The 21,928-nt window shown below is 36.1% G+C and overlaps 1 protein-coding gene across 4 annotated transcripts in view; it reads left to right on the top strand.

Annotated features, from left to right (window-relative positions):
- Positions 1-21,928, top strand: part of DDHD1 (DDHD domain containing 1) — a 145,844-nt gene that overhangs the window by 83,243 nt on the left and 40,673 nt on the right. For all 4 annotated transcript variants that reach the window (XM_074290567.1, XM_074290565.1, XM_074290566.1 and 1 more), the window contains 2 exons: positions 18-124; positions 17,613-17,719. In XM_074290567.1, coding sequence (XP_074146668.1) covers positions 18-124; positions 17,613-17,719 — 214 coding nt within the window. The remainder of the gene's footprint in view (positions 1-17; positions 125-17,612; positions 17,720-21,928) is intronic.

Raw genomic sequence — 21,928 nt, 5'->3', positions numbered from 1 at the left:
TTCCTTTTTCTTAATAGGATGAGAGATGCCGCAAGAAAAATAGAAGAAAAGCACTTTTCTAATCATGCAACACATGTTGAATTTCTGCCTGTTGAGTGGAGATCAAAACTTGCTCTTGATGGAGGTACATGCAATCTGTTGCCTTCCAGAATTAATTAAGTGCACCTACTCCCTGATTCTTCTATCTGGAAATGAATGAGGTGTCTTTCCTTAAATCTCTCAAAATCCTTTTTCCCTTCTACATTGCTTTGATATATTTTAAATGTATTGGTCATTTGAGGATGTTTTACTTTATCTGACAGATCTTCTTTGAGTACTGGATCTATGGGACTGTTTTGCATTTGTTTATACACATTTATTATTCCATTTCCCCCTCCCTAATTGAACAATAAAAATAAAAATAAAACTCTTACAGTTGAATATGCATAGCTCAACAAGACATTACCCAAAAATTTAGGCAAATAGACATGTCCAAAATTACATGTTTTATTCAGCATTTTTAAAATATCACCTCTCTAGCAGAATGTAGATATATAGCATGTTTCATTTTTAGTCCTCTGGCTAAGGACTGATCAGAGTCATTGATCAGAATTCTAAAACCTTTCAGAGTTTACTTTCTTTATAATGATATTATATAAATTGTTTTCCCACTTTTGTTCAGTTTGCTGCATTAATTCACAGAATATAAGTGCAAAAAGAGGACAGATTTTTTGGAAAGAACAAGTGAGGGGAAAGATCACTAAAGTAAGGAGAGCAGGGAATATTTCATGGAGGAAAATCCATTTGAAATGAGGTTTGAAGGAAAAATATGTTTTTCCATTTTCCTCTAAAGTTGTTCTGTTATTTTTCTTATAGCATAGTAACATTCTATTATATCCATATACTATAAATTGTTTAGCCATTCCCCAATAAGTCGTTGTCTTTCAGTTTCTCATTTTGAGCTGTTGCTACAAAGAGAGCAGCTATAAATATTTTTGTATGTATACATTCTTTGTCCTTGGATCTCTTTGAAGTACAGGCCTAGTAGTGGGTATATATGGGTAAGAATAATTTAGTGACTTTAAAGACCACAGTTTCAAATTATTTTCCAAAGATCTATGTTTCACTTCATCCTTTGAATCTATATAATGTCTGGCATTGTGATTTTCACCTTAAGAAATTCTTGTTGAATTGAACTATGAACTGGATAATGTTAAACGTAAAATGTTTTTTGTTTATTTACTAGTTTTTTAAATAGAAGGCAAACATGGGGAGTTGAGATTTAATGAATAGGTATAAATTAAGGAAGTTGAAGTGAGGACCTTTGAAGCCTATTGAATATATTCAAAATAGGGAAGATTACTTGAGGGTAAAGTTTTTCTGGTAGGTTACTAATATGGAAATTGACTTCTGCTTCACCTGTTGGGAAAGAAATATGTCTTCAGGTTGTCTTATTACAGTGATGTGCTTTTGTGGATAATAGAGAAACATGGCCATGCAAATTTGAAGTCAAAACAAATTAATTGATAGTGATAATTGTATTTATGGGACCAAGCATAATTGGGATCAGATACTATTGAAATGGTTTATCATAATTACTCTTTTTTTTTTTTTTTTTTTTTTTTTAGTGTAGTCTAGATTAGACTACATCTAAATTGTAATGTTACAGAACGGTATGCTCTCTTCTCAGATATCAGTCCTAGGAACCATGGCAATATCGATTTCCTTGCAAAATGAAAATGAATTCAATATCAAGAACATTGTAATTGGGGGCAGCTAAATGGCACAGTGGATTCAAATCTGGCCTCTGACATTTAATACTTCTTAGCTGTGTGACTCTGGGCAAGTCACTTAATCCCAACTGCCTCAGCAAAAATAAATAAGTGAAATAAAGAACACTGTAATTAGGAATGGTAATGATTTGTAGAACAACCCATTATAGGCATTTGTGTATGTAAGCTTTTCCACTTCCTTCTTCTTCTTTTTTTTTTTTTTTTAATATCACAATGTTTGTGTTGTTTATTTTTTAAATTCTCCCCCTTCCCCCCCCCCCCAAGGCTGGGGTTAAGTGACTTGCCCAGGGTCACACAGCTAGGAAGTTAAGTGTCTGAGACCAGATTTGAACTCCGGTCCTCCTGCCCCTTATTTTTGTAATTTTTTTAAAAAGGAAAAGTTAAAAAGTTGACATTCACATTTTTCAACATATGAAGCTATTTCAAGTCTGTTCTTTTTAAAAAAAAATAATCAATACTAATCCATTTATTTTATATGGAATTGTATAGAAGGGATAAGGCCCTTGTATACAATTATTTCTTATTTTTTGCAAGGCCTACCTGTTTTCCACTTCCTTCTTAAAAAATACCTTTGTAGTCATCGAGATTGGTGACTTATCCTTATCACTCTCCCAGTCTAGAAGTATAGAAGCAATTCATGGGAATCCTAATGCCAGTGGACATAATACACTGGAAAGAGTAGAGTATTGGCTCTTTCAGAAGATAACATTCATCCTCTAATGTTTACTATTTCTTTAACTTTGAACGTCACTTTACTTTTTTGTTTCCTCATTTGTAAAATGAAGAGATTGAACTCTCACCTCCAAGTTCCATTGAAGCTCAAAATCTGTGATGCTGTTAAATCTTGTTCAGATGTTTTAACAGTGAGTAGTGAAATGCTGAACTGTAAGAACTGCAGCTAAAACTAGTTTAACTAGTCCCTTAGGATGGAAAGGTAGGCTAGAGGCATTGTAAAAGTCTCTAAATGCTAAGCCAGAGAATTTTTGTATTTTATCTTTAAAAACACTGACGTTTATCATTTAGGGGAATGATGACAGATATTGTTTAGAACATCAATTTGTCTACCCTGTGGGTAATCGATTAGAAACAGAAGAAGCTTGGAAAGAGCCCAATTAAGAAGCTGTTGTAACAGTGTTATGATCTAAAATTGAGTGGCATCTAAATGGAGAAAAGGGATGGATCAGAAGTTGTGAATAAAGACTTGACAAAAACTTGATGATTATGAGGGGAAGGAATGAAAATTGAGCATGAGTCTGGATTGTTAGTGTAATACCGGAGAAACTGAGGCAAGATAGAGATTAAAGAGTATTTTATATTTTATTTGAAAGTGAGAGATTTACTGGGACCAAATGGAACTATGGTTTGGTCCCAGAGTTGCAAGAGATTATCATCTCCAAGAATCCAGTAAACAATGTGAGTTCTCAATGACATATATACACGTGGCTCAGACACAGGGGCAAAGTCAGGGTGCTGAGAGTGGGAACGGGACTCTTGACAGGATGGGGTGAGCCACTGGAGATGGGGATAACATAATGGGGGAGACATCCCAGAGATGGGGAAAGGCATTTTGATAAGACTGTATCTGATATTCTGATAACTTGGGATGGGGAGAGGCATTCTGATATTTTAAAATATAAGATCTTTTATCCTTATCAAATCTTCTGATGATTAAGAGGGAGGGGTGGTTTTGCAGGATTGAGCAGAACAATTATAAGCTGAGTCAGGATAATTAGGGAAACTGAGTCAGGATAATAACACAGAACTGTGGCACATTAGTTCACATTTGATTTGGGGAGGAATTCTTTTTTTATTTTTCATTAAAACTTTTTATTTTCAAAATATATGCATGGATAATTTTCAACATTCACCCTTGAAAAATCTTGTGTTCCACATATATTGTATCTAGGTTATATTGTAACACATGTAAAATGTATGGGATTACCTGTCATCGGGGGGAGGGAGGAGGGGGATAATTTGGAAAAATGAATACAAGAGATAATATTATTTAAAAAAAAAGATAATTGTATAAATATGTTTACATATATTGAATATTGTATAGCATATATTGGATTGCTTACTATCTAGGAGAGAGGGTGGGGGGAGGAGGGGAAAATTTGGAACACAAGGCTATGCAACTGTCAATGTTAAAAAATAATGCATGCATATTTTTTGAAAATAAAAAGTTTAAAAAAGAAAAGAAAAAAGAAAAATCTTGTGCTCCGAATTTTTTCTCTCCCTTCCCCTCACCCTCACCCCTAGATGGCAATTAATCCAATGTTAAACATCACATTTGAAAATTTTGTCACATAAGTCAATTGAACAAAATAAAGAAAGTCCTATACACAACTGAATTACAGTGAAACTTGTCTTCAGCTTTGGTAAATGTGGCCTTCCTTGCCTCCTTATGGAAATAGTTCTTGTCATCATGTCAAGTTATGATGACTCATTTGGTTTCAAGCACCCACTAAGTTTGAAAGGGCCAGATTCTACTTGGCTGAGAATTTTTTATGTCCTTAGACAAGCAAGTTAAACTGGGGCCAGTAAAATCTCAGACAACTTTATTGTCTTTTAGGACATCTCTGTCACAACCAGGCTTACAACTGTATTACCTTCCATTGATTCCTCATTCACCCCACCCTCTGCATATCCAGTTTGTTGCGAGTTTTTGTTATTTTTGCTTTTACAGTATCATTTGTATGTGTTCCTTACTTCCCACGCATATAGCTGCCACTCTGGTACAAGCTTTCATCATCCCATTTGTAGACTATTAAAGTAACTTCATGTTTGGTCTCCCAGCCTCAATTCTTTCCCTACTTCTACGCAACCTCTATTCAGCTCCCAAAATGTCTGTTCTTAAAGCACAGGTCTGTCACCACCTTTCTCCCACCCTTCCTCTCATAGACATGCACAGTTAACTCTAGCAGCTTCCTATTGCTTTCAGGATCATAATATGAAATCTACTTTTTAAGTCTTTTACAATTTAGCTTCTTGCTATCTTTCCAATTCTTTTTATTTTCTTACTTGTATGTACTCTATGATTCAGTGACTAGGCTCCTTGCACAAAACACTCTTATCTCCCAATCTCATGTCTTTTCATTTTCTGGCTCCCATGACCTAGAATGATCTCCTCCCTTACTTGTGTCTCCTAATTTCCTTCAGGACTTGGCCAAATCTTCTGCAGCTACTCTCTTTCTCCTTTCTCCCCAACTCTTCTATTACTTCACATTTAAACTGTGTATAACTTAGATGCTTATAGTTGTTTGCTTGTTGTTTCCTTCATTAGAGTATGGAGTTTTTGAGGGCAGAAAATTTGATGTTTCCTTTATTTGTATCCCCAGAGCTTAGGCACATAATAAATGCTTGTTGATTGACTTATTAATTGATCATTGAAACTTTAGATAAATAGAAATAGTGTCTTATTTTACTTTACCCAATTTCCTTGCCTATAGTAAAGAACTTTTGATTTTGGTACATCATGATCATTATTGATTCATTATTAATGAAATCAACACAAAATATGAAAGGGTCTCATTAAATGTTTATTTACTCTTATAAAGATCCTGCACAGTCACTACTTATTTAGAGCTCCTCTCTCATATTCCTCAGGTACCTAAGAGCAAGTAATGAAAGTGGGGGAGGAGAGGAATCAAAAGTGTATATACACTTTTTAGTAGAAATTTGTAGTCCAACTATTATCTTCTTAATCTTAGATTTCAGTAACTTTATATTCAATCAGTAGGGTTCCTCAGTTTAGGCAGCTTAACTTGTGATGTCAATGAACCTGCTAAGAACTGAATAGATAAACTGTCTTGTACTTTCTTATCTGCTATGTATTATGTTTAATGGCCTAGTAATTTAATAACACTTAGTCCTACTTTGAAAAAGACATTATATCAAATACAGAATCTAAAAAAGATCAAAATAGAATCCTTAAAGAGTTGACAATATACTGGGTAGGTTCAGAATATACAAACATTAGCAAAGTTTGAGAAGGCACAGATCACTAACAACTACACAATTAAAGCCTTTAGAGGAAAAGTGAAACAAGCCTTACCTCTTCTTGAAAGAAGAAAGAAAGAATTCTGAAAAGCAGAAATGAGTAATTTATTCCTGGCTTTAGGGAAGGCTTATACAAAAGTAGGTGGTTTATAAGAGGTTTATATAAGATATGACAGAAAGTCTAATTTCAAGAACAGCTAATGATCCAGATTGACTAGACCTAGACTCTGGCTTGTAGAACTGCATCTATGTACTTCAAGGAAATTATATGTTTTGTTTTGTTTTGTTTTAATTTTATTTATAATTTTTTTGACATTATATATGCATGAGTAATTTTTTTTATAACATTATCCCTTGTATTCATTTTTCCAAATTATCCCCTTCCTCCCTCTACTCCCTCCCCTTGATAACAGGCAATCCCATATATTTTACATGTGTTACAATATAATCTAGATACAATATATGTATGTAAGTACCATTTTCTTGTTGCACATTAAGTATTAGATTCCGAAGGTATAAGTAACCTGGGTAGATAGACGGTAGTGCTAACAGTTTACATTCACTTCCTAGTGTTCCTTCTCTGGGTGTAGTTGTTTCTGTCCATCATTGATCAACTGGAAGTGAGTTGGATCTTCTTTATGTTGAAGATATCCACTTCCATCAGAATACATCTAAGGAAATTATATGTTAATGGAGGAAAATAGTATATGAAAAAGTGCTAGAGAACAATGAGCAGTCTTGGATCCAGCTCAAACCTGCCCTGAGACTTGTGTACTGATACAGAAGGAGGAATAGGATACTGTAGCAATGTGGCTTTGACCTTGTGCAAATTCATGGATTCAATCCATTAATCTAGAGTAAAGTTTTTAATTGAGGAAGGGATTTGATGGTAGGGAGCTCAGACTAAGGGGATACTAAAGTTGTATTGATCTTTTGCAGAGCCTTTCAATTAGTTGCCTTTTACCCGGAGCAACTTCTGAAGCCCCTACCAGGGACCAGCCTATAGAATCAAATTTAGATCATGAGTTTTCCTTGTATAATTCACAGAAGGTCTTCAGTCCCTCTGAAATCTTTTTAAGAACATAGCAGACATGAGGTCTAGGGGATAGGGCGAAAGAGAGAACAAGTTGGAAAATTAAAGACAACCCACCTGAACTCTTTTAAAGTACACTTCCAAACAGTTTAAAAATAACACCTTAAAATCAAATTTTGGAGTGGCAGAAACAAAAGGTCAGGGTGAGACATTTTATGGCCTATAAACTTAGGAAACTGTGAGAAAAAACAACTGATATCATAGAGCCAGAGTATCACACAAGTTTTAACATCTTCTATATTAAAGTATTAGAGAGCTCAGGAAATGATATTCTAGAGAGTAAATGAGGTGAAGTTATAACCAAGAATAATCTGTCCAGGAAAAACTTGAGTGTAATCTTTCAGGAGGGAAAAATTGATATAGTTAATGAAATACCTGAAAAGACCAGAACTAAATAGAAATTTTGACATTTAAATACGAGACTCAAAGAAATACTAAAAAGATAAATATGAAAGAGAAATCATGAGATATTCAATAAAGTTAAACTATTTATATTCCCATATAAGAAGTTGGTAACATGTAATTCCTATGATCTTTATTAGAAGGCATGAATGTGAGTTGATTATGTTGAAATGATCTTTCAAAAAAAAATGAAGGGGTGAGATAATATAGGATAAAGAGGGAAGGAAGAGAGAAAATGGGGAAATTTTTCTCACATAAAAGAAGTGGAGGGGAAAATGGAGTGGGGAAGGGCAATGTTTTTAAACTTCACTCTCATCAGAATTGGTACAAAAAGGGAAAAATACATATATATTCAGTTGTATATAGAAGTCTAATTTAACCCAGTGGGAACAAAGGAGAAGAGAAAAAAGAAAGGGAAGGAATAGAGAGGTCAGATTAAGGGAGACAATGGTTAAAAGAAAATAGACTTGAGGAGGGACATGAAAAAACGAAAAGAAACAAAATAGGATGGAGGGCAATACAGAGTCATCTTAACTGTGAATATGAACAGGATGTGCTCACCCATAAAATGGAAGAAGCAGAATAGATTAGAAATCAGAACTCAACAATATGTTGTTTACAGAAGATACTTGAAACTGAAAAACAGAATTAAAATAAAGGGCTAGAGCAAAATCTAATATTCTTTAGGTGAATTTTTTTTTAAAAAGCAGTAGCCATCATCTCAGACAAAGCAAAAAGCAAAGAGATTTAACTAAAGGAATAATCAGGGAAACTCTGTTTTGCTAATATATACCATAGACAATGAAGATCACTTCATTAAGTGTTAAAATTTAATTTTATTTTTTTTTCCTTAGTCTGGGGTTAAGTGACTTGCCTAAGGTCACACAGCTAGAAAGTGTTAAGTATCTGAGACCAGATTTGAACTCGGGTCCTCCTGAATTCAAGGCTGGTTCTCTATCCACTGCGCCACCTAGTTGCCCTATAATTTTAATTTTAAAATTAAAATTTTTAACAGAAAATTTCTCTTGATAAAGGCCTCATTTCTCATATATATGCTGGCTAAATAATTTAATCAGATTTATTGGAAATAAGAGCCATTCTCATATGATAAATAATCAAAGGATATAAATAGGCAATTTTCAGAAGAAATCAAAGTCCAGGTTTGTCTATAGTCATGAAAAATCATTGATTAGAGAAAAGCAAATTAACTGAGATACCATTTCACAACTATTATAAATGACAAATGCTGGAAGGGATGAGGGAAAAACTGGTCCAACTATTCTGGAGATCAACTTGGAACTATGCCCAAAGAAAACTGTATACCCTCTGACCTAGCAATACCAGTATTATGTTTGTATCCCAAAGAGATCAAAGAAAAAGGAAAAAGACTATGTGCAAAAATATACTTCTTAATGCTGGTGAAGAATTGAAAATTGATAGAATGCTCATCACTGAAGAATGACTGAACAAGTTGTGGCAAATGATTGTGATAGAGTACTATTGTGCTATGAGAATGATGAGAGGGCTTGTTTAAGAAGATGGAGGGCAATGCAGAGTCATCTTAACTGTGAATATGAACAGTATGTGCTCACCCATAAAATGGAAGAAGCAGAATAGATTAGAAATCAGAACTCAACAATATGTTGTTTATAGAAGATACTTGAAACTGAAAAACAGAGTTAAAATAAAGGGCTAGACCTAGATTGTTGTACACCAGTAGTCCTCAAACTTTTAAAATAGGGGGCCAGTTCACTGTTCCTCAGACAGTTGGAGGGCTGGACTATAGTAAAAACAAAAATTCACATTTTGTCTCTGCCCCTCAGCCCATTTGCCATAACCCAGCAGGCCACATCTGGCCAGAGGCCATAGTTTGAGAATCCCTGTTTAAAATGTACACAGTAAGGGCAAATTGATGATCAATTGTGAAAGATTTTTCTACTTTGATCAATACAGTCCAAAATAAATACAAAGGACTCATGCACTTCCATCTACTTCCAGAGGGAAAAAACTAATGAACTCAAGTACAAATTGAAGTATATATTTTTTTTTCACATTTTTCTTATTTAAAAAAAAACAAAAAACAAAAACAGGGGCAGCTAGGTGGCGCAGTGGATAGAGCACCAGCCCTGAAGTCAGGAGGACCTGAGTTCAAATTTGGCCTCAGACACTTAACACTTCCTGGCTGTATAATTCATATCCTATTCCTATTTCCTATTTAGTGGATAGGGGAAGATTCAGGAGAAGGGAGAGTATTTGGAACTCATTTTAAAAAGAAAAGAATGTTAAAAATAATGAATCAGATATGTCACCTTGGAAATCTGTGACAAAAAAAAAAAAAAAAAAAGCACATAACATTAAATATCAGGAGATATAAATCAGAAGGAATACAAATCAGAGCCAAAGAAGACCATGGCATTCTCACAGCATTGATCAGAACCCTGAAACAAAACCCTGTTTGGGGAAATAAGGCTGGAAGAATTAGTAAACAGACAAAAATATTCCATATGAAGTGCTAGTGCTAAGAATCCCAAAACACAAACCCAGGAGAAAAGAACAATTCTAAAACATCTAAATGCCACCAGATCACCAGATTTCCTACATGAAATTGATTGTTTTTTATTCTTTAAATTAATGACGCTGTGAAAGGGATAAGATCATTGAATCAAATTGGATAGAAAGATAATATTAGAATTATTCAACTCTTGTTATCTCTGCCAAGGGTAATAGTCTTTGGATTAAAAAGGAATGAAAATACCTGATAAGGAATTGAAATCCAAGATAATTAATGAAGCAAACAATAAAGTACTTAATTAGCCCATCATTAAGCCCAAATTCATTGTACCCCAAGGTAATGGCAAATATCTTAAGTCGGTTATTCTTGGTGATCTTTAAAACCAGAAATAACAGGAGCAGGCCTAAAAAGGGGGAGGTATTGCTCCAGTGTTCAAAACTGAGAAGAAGAGAATTGTGTTTACCACTGTATTGAGTTGTTTTGGATTCTGGCAGAAATCAAGAACATTATTAAAAGAATTGGTAATCATCATCTGTTAGGATTACTAAGTGAGAACTGAGGTTGTCTGGATAGTGACAAGGTGAGAATTCAGGTTTTCTGGACAATTACAAGGTGAGAACTCAGGTTGACTTGATAGAGGGGGCAAGCTCATTGGCTGGGGTGGTTCTTCCCAGAAGCCCTTGCATTATCCCACGCCCATTCTCTGGGAGGATAAAAGAGACAGCACTGGGCGCAGAGAGCAGATCGGCCTGGAGAAGGATAAGAGCTGGAGGAGATTCAGAGCCAGGATTCAAGAAGAAGACTCTGAATTGCATCAGGCTTGACGGGGCTCTCTGCAGGAAGGGAAGTCACTTCTTTGGACAAGAGTTAACAGCAACTGCCTGGAGACAACGGTTCGTTACAGGAAGAAGAATCTGTCTGAGAGATTTGAGTAGACACAGCAGATCTCTTCCCAGAGAGCGATCCAGCAGCTTCTGGAGACGACAGCTCGTCACAATTGGCGTCCACACGTGGGGCAAGGACTTTTGCTTATCCTGACAAGAGGAGCTAGACCAGACCTTCGCAATTTGGCGTCCGAACAGGGACAGACACGGTCCTGATTCCAGTGGAAAAGCCTCCCATCCAGATCTCAGTCTCTCTGACCCAGAACCGTGAGTAACGAGGAAACTTTGTTAAAGATTAAGTGAGCGTGCTAATAGATAAATAAGGAACTTAACTTATTAAGGGCTAAACCAGGAATCTCTTATAGCTGAAATGGGGCAGATGTTAGCTATATTCAATCCCTGGACCTCAGCCGACTCAACTCCAGCCCCAGAAGCAACCTCAGCTCCACCCCCATTCAGGAGTGGTACTATAGAGAGTATAATCAACATAACTGAGGAGCAGAGTTTACTTGTAACCTGGGTACAGATTGCTAAACTCTTGGCTGCATTAAGACGCACATCCCCTTGGTTCTTAGAGGAAGAAAAGATAAATGTAGATAAATGGAAGCTAGTGGGATATGAAATGAAAGAATTTCAAGCAAAAAATGGGCCTCGTTCAATTTCTGCAGAAGTATTTTATATCTACAACATAGTTCAATTAGCCTTAAACTATCAAGCAAGTTGTAGGAGAAGGAAAAGTTCTAAAAATGAACAGAGGAGGAAGTGTGAGGAAAAAAGGAAAGATCAAGATCTTTCCCTAGAGCAAGAGGATTTAAATGAGGAATTATGGTATGATTCTCTTGAAGAAGCTTCAACCCTGCCTAGAGAACAGATTATTGACAGGCCCACATCAACCCCACCTTCAGAGATGGAGGAAGAAAGAGGGGAAGAGGCAGAAACACAAACAGAATTGCCTTTGAAGCAGCCTAAGCCTATGACAAGATTAGAAAAAGCATTGGTTAAAGCTAAGAGAGAAGGACAGGATATAAGTGATTTTATACATGCATATCCTGTGATTGAAAATACTGACTCTGTAGGTAAAAAAAGGAGAAGATATGCACCTTTAGATTTGAATAAAATTAAGGATTTGAAAAAAGGTTGTACCCTTTATGGGGCTACATCAGCTTATGTCAAAATGTTACTAGATGGTTTGTCTTATGAAGTCCTAACCCCGAATGATTGGAAATCCATAGCAAGGACATGTCTGGAACCTGGAGAAAATTTATTATGGCTTGCGGAATTTCATGAATTATGTAAAATTCAAGTCAGATGCAATTTGGAAATAGGAGTTAACACACAATTCACTTTTGAGCACTTAGCTGGTGAAGGTCAATATGGAGAGAATTCGGAACAGATTAATTATACCATGACAATATATGAACAAATTGCTAAGGCTGCAATAAAAGCTTGGGGTGTCCTTCCTGGACAGAAAGATCGTGGAGAGGCTTTCACTAAAATACAGCAAGGTCCCAATGAACCTTTTGCAGATTTTGTGGGACGTTTGCAAACTGCTGTCAAAAGAACTATTGGAGAAAATGCAGCTACAGAAATAATGACCAGACATCTGGCTAAGGAAAATGCCAATGAGATTTGCAAAAGAATTATATGGGGATTAGACAAAGATGCTCCTTTAGAGGAGATCATAAGACGCTGTGCTACAGTGGAAACAAATGCTTTTTACACCCGGACAATGATGAATGTGGAAAGGCAGGGTCCCTCCTGGCAAGGGACTTCTAGAGAAACTCGGCGATGTTTTCAATGTGGAAAAATTGGACATCTAAGAGCTCAGTGTAGGTATGGAGATATAGTGAGAAGACAGAGTGAGAGAAGACCTAAAACCCCATGTCCAAAATGCAACAGAGGACTCCATTGGGCATCAGAGTGTAAACTAATTCAGGGAAATAGGATGAGGGGCCCAGATCCAGGGCCCCAGGCAAAAAAGACTTGGGGCATGATGGCAGCTGATGTTACACCTAAAGAGCCTTTAGAAGGTCAGGACTCTGATTTGATCAACCAGCAGAAAAGCAATCACATGGCAGAAAGGGATTACCTGATAAGTCAGTCAAAAGGCAATCAGATTGCAAAAATGGATTACACTTGGGGAGAATACAGGCCTTTTAAACCAACAGGGCTGTGCCCAGTGCAAACAACTCCAATGTAATTGTCAGATGATGAGAAGAGATTTAGAAAGTGGTAAATAGAAGGTAATTAGATAGGTTAAATGCCTGGGAGAGAGGGTTTGCTTGTATTTCTTCAGCAGGAAAAGGAATCAGATGGGTGCCAACGAGTCATATTCGCCTTGTCCATCAGAGAGAGACAGAAAAAGAGAAAAACCTCAAAATAAAGGAGAAGATCTAAGAAACATCTGACACTGAAAGAGCATGGATAATAAGAAGACTGTTAAAGAACTTTAAAAACCAGCAGGAATCATTGGACTTCCTCACACAAGATGAGACTAATGGACAATGGACTTATGGACATTTATAAATTTACAATTTATGATTATGTTATATACTTCTAGCATGTGTTATGTTACTATGTTACTATGTGCTTATGTAATTCATGTAATTATCTGTAATACTTCCCATATTGATGGATTTATGTTTCAAGGTCATTTATTTAATTATCTGTAATACTTCCCATATTGATGGATTTATGTTTCAAGGTCATGACTGTCCTATGTTCTAAATCAAAAGAAAGGGGGAGATGTTAGGATTACTAAGTGAGAACTCAGGTTGTCTGGATGGTGACAAGGTGAGAATTCAGGTTTTCTGGACAATTACAAGGTGAGAACTCAGGTTGACTTGATAGAGGGGGCAAGCTCATTGGCTGGGGTGGTTCTTCCCAGAAGCCCTTGCATTATCCCACGCCCATTCTCTGGGAGGATAAAAAGAGACAGCACTGGGCGCAGAGAGCAGATCGGCCTGGAGAAGGATAAGAGCTGGAGGAGATTCAGAGCCAGGATTCAAGAAGGAAGACTCTGAATTGCATCAGGCTTGACGGGGCTCTCTGCAGGAAGGGAAGTCACTTCTTTGGACAAGAGTTAACAGCAACTGCCTGGAGACAACGGTTCGTTACAGGAAGAAGAATCTGTCGGAGAGATTTGAGATCTGGATGGGAGGCTTTTCCACTGGAATCAGGACCGTGTCTGTCCCTGTTCGGACGCCAAATTGCGAAGGTCTGGTCTAGCTCCTCTTGTCAGGATAAGCAAAAGTCCTTGCCCCACGTGTGGACGCCAATTGTGACGAGCTGTCGTCTCCAGAAGCTGCTGGATCGCTCTCTGGGAAGAGATCTGCTGTGTCTACTCAAATCTCTCAGACAGATTCTTCTTCCTGTAACGAACCGTTGTCTCCAGGCAGTTGCTGTTAACTCTTGTCCAAAGAAGTGACTTCCCTTCCTGCAGAGAGCCCCGTCAAGCCTGATGCAATTCAGAGTCTTCTTCTTGAATCCTGGCTCTGAATCTCCTCCAGCTCTTATCCTTCTCCAGGCCGATCTGCTCTCTGCGCCCAGTGCTGTCTCTTTTATCCTCCCAGAGAATGGGCGTGGGATAATGCAAGGGCTTCTGGGAAGAACCACCCCAGCCAATGAGCTTGCCCCCTCTATCAAGTCAACCTGAGTTCTCACCTTGTAATTGTCCAGAAAACCTGAATTCTCACCTTGTCACTATCCAGACAACCTCAGTTCTCACTTAGTAATCCTAACAATCATCTTAAAAAAAAAAAAAAAAGTAGTAGTGACAGACCACCAGTATTGTTTAGTCAGGAATAGGTCATTTCAAAATGATCTCACTTCCTTTTTTGATTTTCCAAGCCATTAGATAAGGAGAATATTATATATAGTTTATATAGATACACTTTGAGCATTTAAGAAAGTCTTTAATAACCTTGTGAACAAAAATGGGGAGGATGGAGAGATGTAGGCCTGGTTAGTGAGAATTAGATGGGTTTGGAACCAGTTCAGTGGTGGTATTATTAAAGGGTCAGTATCAATATTGAGGAATATCTCAAGGAATATGTATTTACCCTTGGTGACAGATACCATTTTTATTACAATGGCCTGGCACATAATAGGTGCTTTATAAATGCTTTTCAATTAATTATTTTTGTGTGGGATGGGTCAGGTGTAGGACCCCCTTCCCAATCCAATTAACTAATCAGAGACACCATCAGGTACAAAGAGAAAACATTTATTTAATCCCTGCAGGGAGAGGCCCAGACACACACCTGGGAGCCATCCCAATTCCCACCATGTGTTCCTGGCACCTGGCCAGATTCTGGTTTGTCCAGGGTTTAAAAGCAAAAGATTTGAGCCTTCTCATTGGATAGACTAACAGGATGTAACCATCTTTGAACAATGATCACTAATACTGGCTGCCTCCCATAGGTCATGTCACTTCCTGCAACTTACTGTATCTCAGGTTCAAAGTTCATTCCACCAGAGAACAAATGACTTCCCCACGTTCTCAAAGTTCTGGGACTGAGAAATATTTCATCCAATCAATCCCATTCATTATTTACCTGTAATAAAGGTATAAGTGCTTATCACATTTGTGTATGATTCAAAACTGAGAGGAATAGTCACCATGTTAGATGACATGATTTAACATGCTCTTGAATCTAATGATTTAAGGAGGATAGATAATAAATTTCTGGGCAGCTAGGTGGCCCAGTGGGTAAAATACTTGACTTGCAGTCAGAAAGACTCCTTTTCCTGAATTCAAGTCAAACTTCAAACACAAGCTGTATGACCCGGAAAAGCCACTTACCTCTTGTTTGCTTAAGTTTTCCTTATCTATAAAATGAATTGGAGAAGGAAATGACCAGCTACTCTGTATCTTTTTAAGAAATTCCCAAATGGGGTCATGCATGAAGAATAGGAAAGACTGTTGATACAACTGAACAACATTAATTCCTACGTTAGATTCAGTAAAGTAATGCATATATATTGAGAAAAAGATATGGTCAGATTCATTATTGAAAGTTCATCATCAGTGTATTTAGGGGGGAACTAGAAGTTAACAATGATTTAGCACTTGAGTAATTTAATGCATTAACAGAAACATTGTGTCCAAAAAAAGTGAAGGAATAATTCCAATCATGTTTAGCAAATATGAAAAGCTCATGTATGCTTTGAGTAGAGTGATTGAAATGGGGAAACCCTCAAGATCATCACAGATAGGTATAGGTTGAAAGAATAAATATGTTTTAACTTAGAAAAAGAGTTATCTTAGCAGTCACCTTATCTAATCCTCTAATATAACAACTAACTGACCTTCCTAAAGTAATAAGCAGCAGAGCTTAGATAAGATAAAGACCTAGTTTTCTAAGTCAAATGAGCAAGATGATGATGGATTAGACATTTTCTTCAATCTCCATTTTCTCCAATCCCTCAAAAAAACCCAAAATTGAAATTACGCACCAAAATTGTTTCTATGATCTAGGATACCTAGAATCCAAAGGAATTTTTCTAATCCTCTAACCCAGGAACTGATGCTCATTGAACTTGAACTCACTCAAAACATTCTCACACTAATGACACCAAAGCTGCACCAGCAGACCCAAGGACACAAGTAAGGCTTACCTCAAAATTCAATCCTGCCACTTTGCAGTATTGTGAAGAACCTGACTCTAAGCTGAGGAATTTTGCTCAGCCTTTGAACTTTTGTCTTGTCTGGCAAAATTCTTGGTATTTAGTAGACACTTGATAACTACTTATTGATTGATTGAAGACATGAAAGTAGAATGCACAAAATGAGAAACAGAAAAAAGGCTGGGAAAATAGGTTGAAATCAAGTTATAAAGAGCTTTAAATGCCAAATAATAAAGGAATCTATTTAATCATAGAACCATTTGGCTACCACTGTCTAAAACATTTGCCCTTGCAAAAGCTTGTGTTCCATATTTTTCTCCCTCTCTCTCTCCCCTTCCTCTCAGATAAAAGGGGTAAAAAAAACATGAAAAGAACAAAACAAGCAAACAAATAACAACAACAAAAAAAAAAAGATGAAAATACTATACTTTGATTCACATTCATAGTTCTCTCTCTGGATGTGGATGGCACTTTCTATCACAAGTCTGTTGGAATTGCCTTTAATCACCTCATTGCTCAAGAGTGCTTGGCATTTATTTTGAGAATGGATTGGAGAAAGTTTTGGTGAAAGTGAGAAAGCATCAAGAATGAACCTTGATAACAAGAATGTTGGTGAAGACATCCACTATTAATGAAAACAAGGAAGTTTATAACAGAGATGCAAAAGAGGAAAAGATAATATTTTGGATCTGTTAGGTTAAAAATGTCTATGGACTTTCCAGTTTGAAATATATTATAGGCAACTGATGATGTGAAACTGAAGTTCAGGAGAGACTAGGACTGGTAGATTTGTCTGAGTCACCTAAAAGGAGATAATAATTGACTCCATGGGAAAAAACCCAGAACCCTAAAAGAGAAAATGTAAAGAAAAAAGGGAAGAGTCCAGAGCAAAACAACTGCTAATTATCTGTACACAAAAATTTTAGATTTGGTGTTTACCCATAATTATTCTAAGCAATACATATGAAATGTCAAAAAAGTACAAAAGGTAAAAATAAGGAAAGAAGAACAATTGAGAAAAAAGTGTAGGAGTGAGTAGGAATAGAATTATCATGTACATTTATCCAAGTTATCAATAACACCCAAAGCAGTGAACTGCCCTCCTCCACTTTTATGAGCTTACCCAGATATAGAGGCAAAAATCAGTGCAATCCATTGACTAATTAGCTTTTTCTAATAGTGTTTGATTTACAGTAATATTAATTTTTCCAGTAGTATTTGATTTATAATATTCTGTAACTATATAATTTTAGTTTCATACTTTTTTTATTTCAATACATAAAGGTTTTTGAATGTTTAACGGCCTTTATCTTTATTTCTAGACACTGTTGATTCAATTACTCCTGACAAAGTAAGAGGCTTAAGGGATATGTTGAACAGCAGTGCAATGGACATAATGTATTATACAAGTCCACTTTATAGAGATGAAGTAAGTATTTTTAATATATTCTTTCCTGTTACAGAATATTCAGAATTTTAATGTAGTTTTACTCTTGAAAAGAAAAGGAGACTTATGAGAATTCATCTATTAATAATCTGCCCCTAATGTGGTTATGTACTTTATCCTATATCTTAGAATCTAATTTTTTTTAAGCCCTTTCTCTCCTGAGGACGTTATGGGTAGGGAGTTTTTCCCCTTTTCAGAGAAAAAGTATACATTTGTAGAGAAATGAAGTGTTATTATTCATGTGTTGCTATTTATTCCTTATCCATTCAAAACTATTTATAAAACCATATAATAGAAAGATTTTTATATTTATGACTTATATGAGATCATACAACTAGTAAATATCTGAGGCTGTTTTTGAACTCAGTTCTTTCTGACTCCAAGCCTCTACCACACCACCCACCTGTTCATGTATTTTCTACAGTCACTGCAAAATGGTACAGTAGAAAATTATGCTAGGTTTAGAACTCGAGGACCTGGCTTTAAATTCTACTTCTTCCACTTAAATAACTGTGTAACCATAGGGCTACTTAGCTTTTTTGGTCTCGGTTTCTTAATATGTAGATCAAGGAATTGTAGAAAGCTTCTTCTAGCTCTAAATCTATACTTTTTTTTTTCCCCTGAGGCAATTGGGGTTAAGTGACTTGCCCAGAGTCACACAGCTAGGAAGTGTTAAGTGTCTGAGGCCAGATTTGAACTCAAGATTCTTCTGATTTCAGAGCTGGTGCTCTATCCACTGCTCCACCTAGCTAACCCTAAATCTTTGAAACTTACAAAGGTATCTAATCATCTTTTATATTGTTACTGCTTTTTCTGTTGATATGACAATTCTTTTTTTATTTTTATTTTATTTTTATTTTTTTTAATTAATTAATTTATTTATTTTATTCATTTTTCCAAATTATCCCCTCCCTCCCTCCACTCCCTCCCCCCCCCCATGACAGGTAATCCCATACATTTTACATGTGTTACAATATAACCTAGATACAATATATGTGTGTAAATACCATTTTCTTGTTGCACATTAAGTATTAGCTTCCGAAGGTATAAGTAACCTGGGTAGATAGACAGTAATGCTAACAATTTACATTCACTTCCCAGTGTTCCTTCTCTGGGTGTAGTTATTTCTGTCCATCATTGATCAACTGGAAGTGAGTTGGATCTTCTTTATGTTGAAGATATCCACTTCCATCAGAATACCTCTTCATACAACATTGAAGTGTACAGCGATCTTCTGGTTCTGACAATTCTTAACAAATACCCAAACAAGCCTCTTTATAAAAGATTATCTCAAATCAATTAAAAACTGCCTAAAATTACTATTTTTATTTTTGTACAATGACAAATGATAATGAATGTCACAAGATATATTTCTGCTTTTTAAACCTTAAAATGCTTTACAAGTATGAGTTATTAACTATCACTAATAATACCGCTATGGTATAACTATCTGGTTCATGAGAGAAAGGAAAAACAGTACTTCTCTTTATCTCAGACTTCTTTCTTATTTTTTCCTTATACAACAGGGACATAAATGTTGCTTAATTCTAATCAAATTTTTGTCTAGTTCTTAAAAACTGGTCAAAAATGAAAGTACTAAAGTCCTTAAACAACTTGTTGCACCATATCAAAAGAAATTAAAATGTTTAAGGCAATTTTAGTTTGTACATTTATGATTGCACAAATCATACTTTTAAAATTAATATAAACATGATTTTATGCATAAAATAATAAATGATTAATCCAATTTTCAAAAGGTAAGAGAGTAGAGTTTGTAAAATTGTAAGTTAGTGAGCTTAACTTTTAACTCATGGAAATTTTCTAGAGCATTTTAATAAAGAGTGATTAGTGAGGGACTGCACCACACCAGCCCTGAAGTCAGAAGGACCTGAGTTGAAATGTGGCCTCAGACACTTAACACTTCCTAGCTGTATGACCCTGGACAAGTCACTTAATCCCAATTGCCTCAGCCAACAACAACAAAAAAAAGTGATTAGTGATTCATAAAGGTCAATCATGACTTTTATCAAGAGCATATTTTACAAAGACTTGCCTCTATACCTTTTTTTGGATAGAGTTATCAGACAAATTAGGCGAACACTGTAAATACATTTTTCCTAGATTTTAGCAAAGAATTTTAGTGTCTTATAATTGTTATTATGAACAATATAAAGAGATTTGGGCTGGACAATACTATATTTTAGTGGATTTGGAAATAGTTTAACAGATAGACTCAGAATAGTAGTTATTGTTTTAATATCAACTTGAAAGTTAGTGTATGTAGCATAGTTAAAATGTTGCATTTGGAGTCAAAAAATCTGGTTAGATACAAGCTTCACTTTTGAAACTTCTTAACTATATGATCCTGAGCAAGTTATTTAACCTCTTGATCACAGTTCAGTTCTTAGAACTTAATAGATATCTTTAGACATTTCCCTATATGTTAAAGGAGTTCTCACCCTGGTGAAATTTTATTGGTGAAATTGAAAAAAATTATGAAAATCCAAAGGATTCAGCTAGGATAATGCTCATGACATATAAGGATTGGTCAAAGGAACTCAGAAAGTAAAGTAAATCAGCAAGCTTTATAGCACATTATATATATTGTGAATAGAAAAAACCCAACAAACTAAAGGCAAAAAAATAGCCATTGTTCTCAAGCTCCCAGTCTAATAGGGGAATGTAAAAGGCATTTTATCAGCATAGGGAATTTTGCTGAATATTGAAGGAAGAAATGAGGTAGTCAGGATGATAGGACAATTTGCTGGAGAAGATGGAATGGAAATCCAGAAAAAAATAGATTAGACATTCTGCTTGATCTCAGAGGGTAAAACAAGAATTAATAGGTGGAAACTGCTTTGCACTCTGGTTTGATATAAGGAAAAATTAACTGTTTTCCAAATGTGGAATGGACTATCTTGTGAAGTAGGCAATTCCCCCTCCCTGAGTGTCTTCTAAGAAATGTTATATGACCACTTCTTTATGTATGTTGTGGTGTAATGCCGGAGAAACTGAGCAAGATAGAGGTTAGAGAGTATTTAATAATTTATTAAATGGAGAGATATATTGGAACCAAATGGATCCATGGTTTGGTTCCAGGGCTGAATGAGACTTTCATCTCCAAGAATCCAGCAAACAATCAGAGTTCTTAATGACATATATACACATAGCTCAGACACAGGGGGTAGTCCGAGGCAGGGGTGGAGTCACGGTACTGAGAGCAGGAACAGGACTCTGACAGGGTGGGATGAGCCACCAGAGATGGAATGGCTTCAGGGGGAGGCACCCCAGACTAGGGAGAGGCAGTATCTGACATTTAGATCACTTGGGATGGGGAGAGGCATTCTGATATTCTAAAATATTAGGTCTTTTATCCTTATCAAGTATTTTGATAAAGAGGGAGGAGAGGTTTTGCAGGACTGAGAAGCTGGGAAATGAGGCAGGATTGAGTCAGGATAATTAGGGAAGCTGAGTCAGAACAATAAAAGAGAACTGTGGCATAATAGTAGAACCAGTTGTTTAGAAATGTTTGAGTTGAAATAGATGTCCCCTCTTCACTTTAACTCTTCAACTCTTAGATTCTGTATTTATATTTTTAAAGTAAGAGACTTACTTAAAAAGTATATATTTTTAGGGTAATGAAATAAGAGGAAAAACTTATTATCCTCCCCTTTTTCCTAAATGGCTGCAAATATCTAGCTTCTGTAATAATTCACATTTTATATTGTACTTTCAAGTATGCACAGTTTTGGCATTACAACAAGTAATGAAATAAGTAATATAAACACTCTTTTTACTGTTAGTTTTTGTGTGCTACTTTGCCTGGGGTTATACACCAGAGCCAAGAATTAGGTTCTATGCTCTTTCCCTTTTTACCCCCCCTCAAAATCAATCACTCATTTATTAAGCTTCTATTCAGGGGAGCAGTTAGGTGGCGCAGTGGATAGAGCAACAGCCCTGAATTCAGGAGGACCCGAATTCAAATTTGGTCTCAGACACTTAACACTTCCTAGCTGTGTGACCCTGGGCAAGTTACTTAACCCCAGCCTCAGGGGGGATGGGGGGGAAGCTTCTATTCAGTGTGCTAGGCCTTGAAAATATTTAAAGAATTAAGACATCCCCTGCCCTTAAGGACTTCACAACCTTAGTCATTTTTGGGGGGGGGGGTTGTTTTTTATTACCTTCTATCAC

This window comes from Sminthopsis crassicaudata, chromosome 2 (assembly GCF_048593235.1).
Source record: "Sminthopsis crassicaudata isolate SCR6 chromosome 2, ASM4859323v1, whole genome shotgun sequence".
NCBI classification, from domain to species: Eukaryota; Metazoa; Chordata; class Mammalia; order Dasyuromorphia; family Dasyuridae; genus Sminthopsis; species Sminthopsis crassicaudata.
The sequence above is the reverse complement of the archived record's forward strand: the minus strand, read 5'-3'. Positions and strand labels throughout refer to the sequence as shown.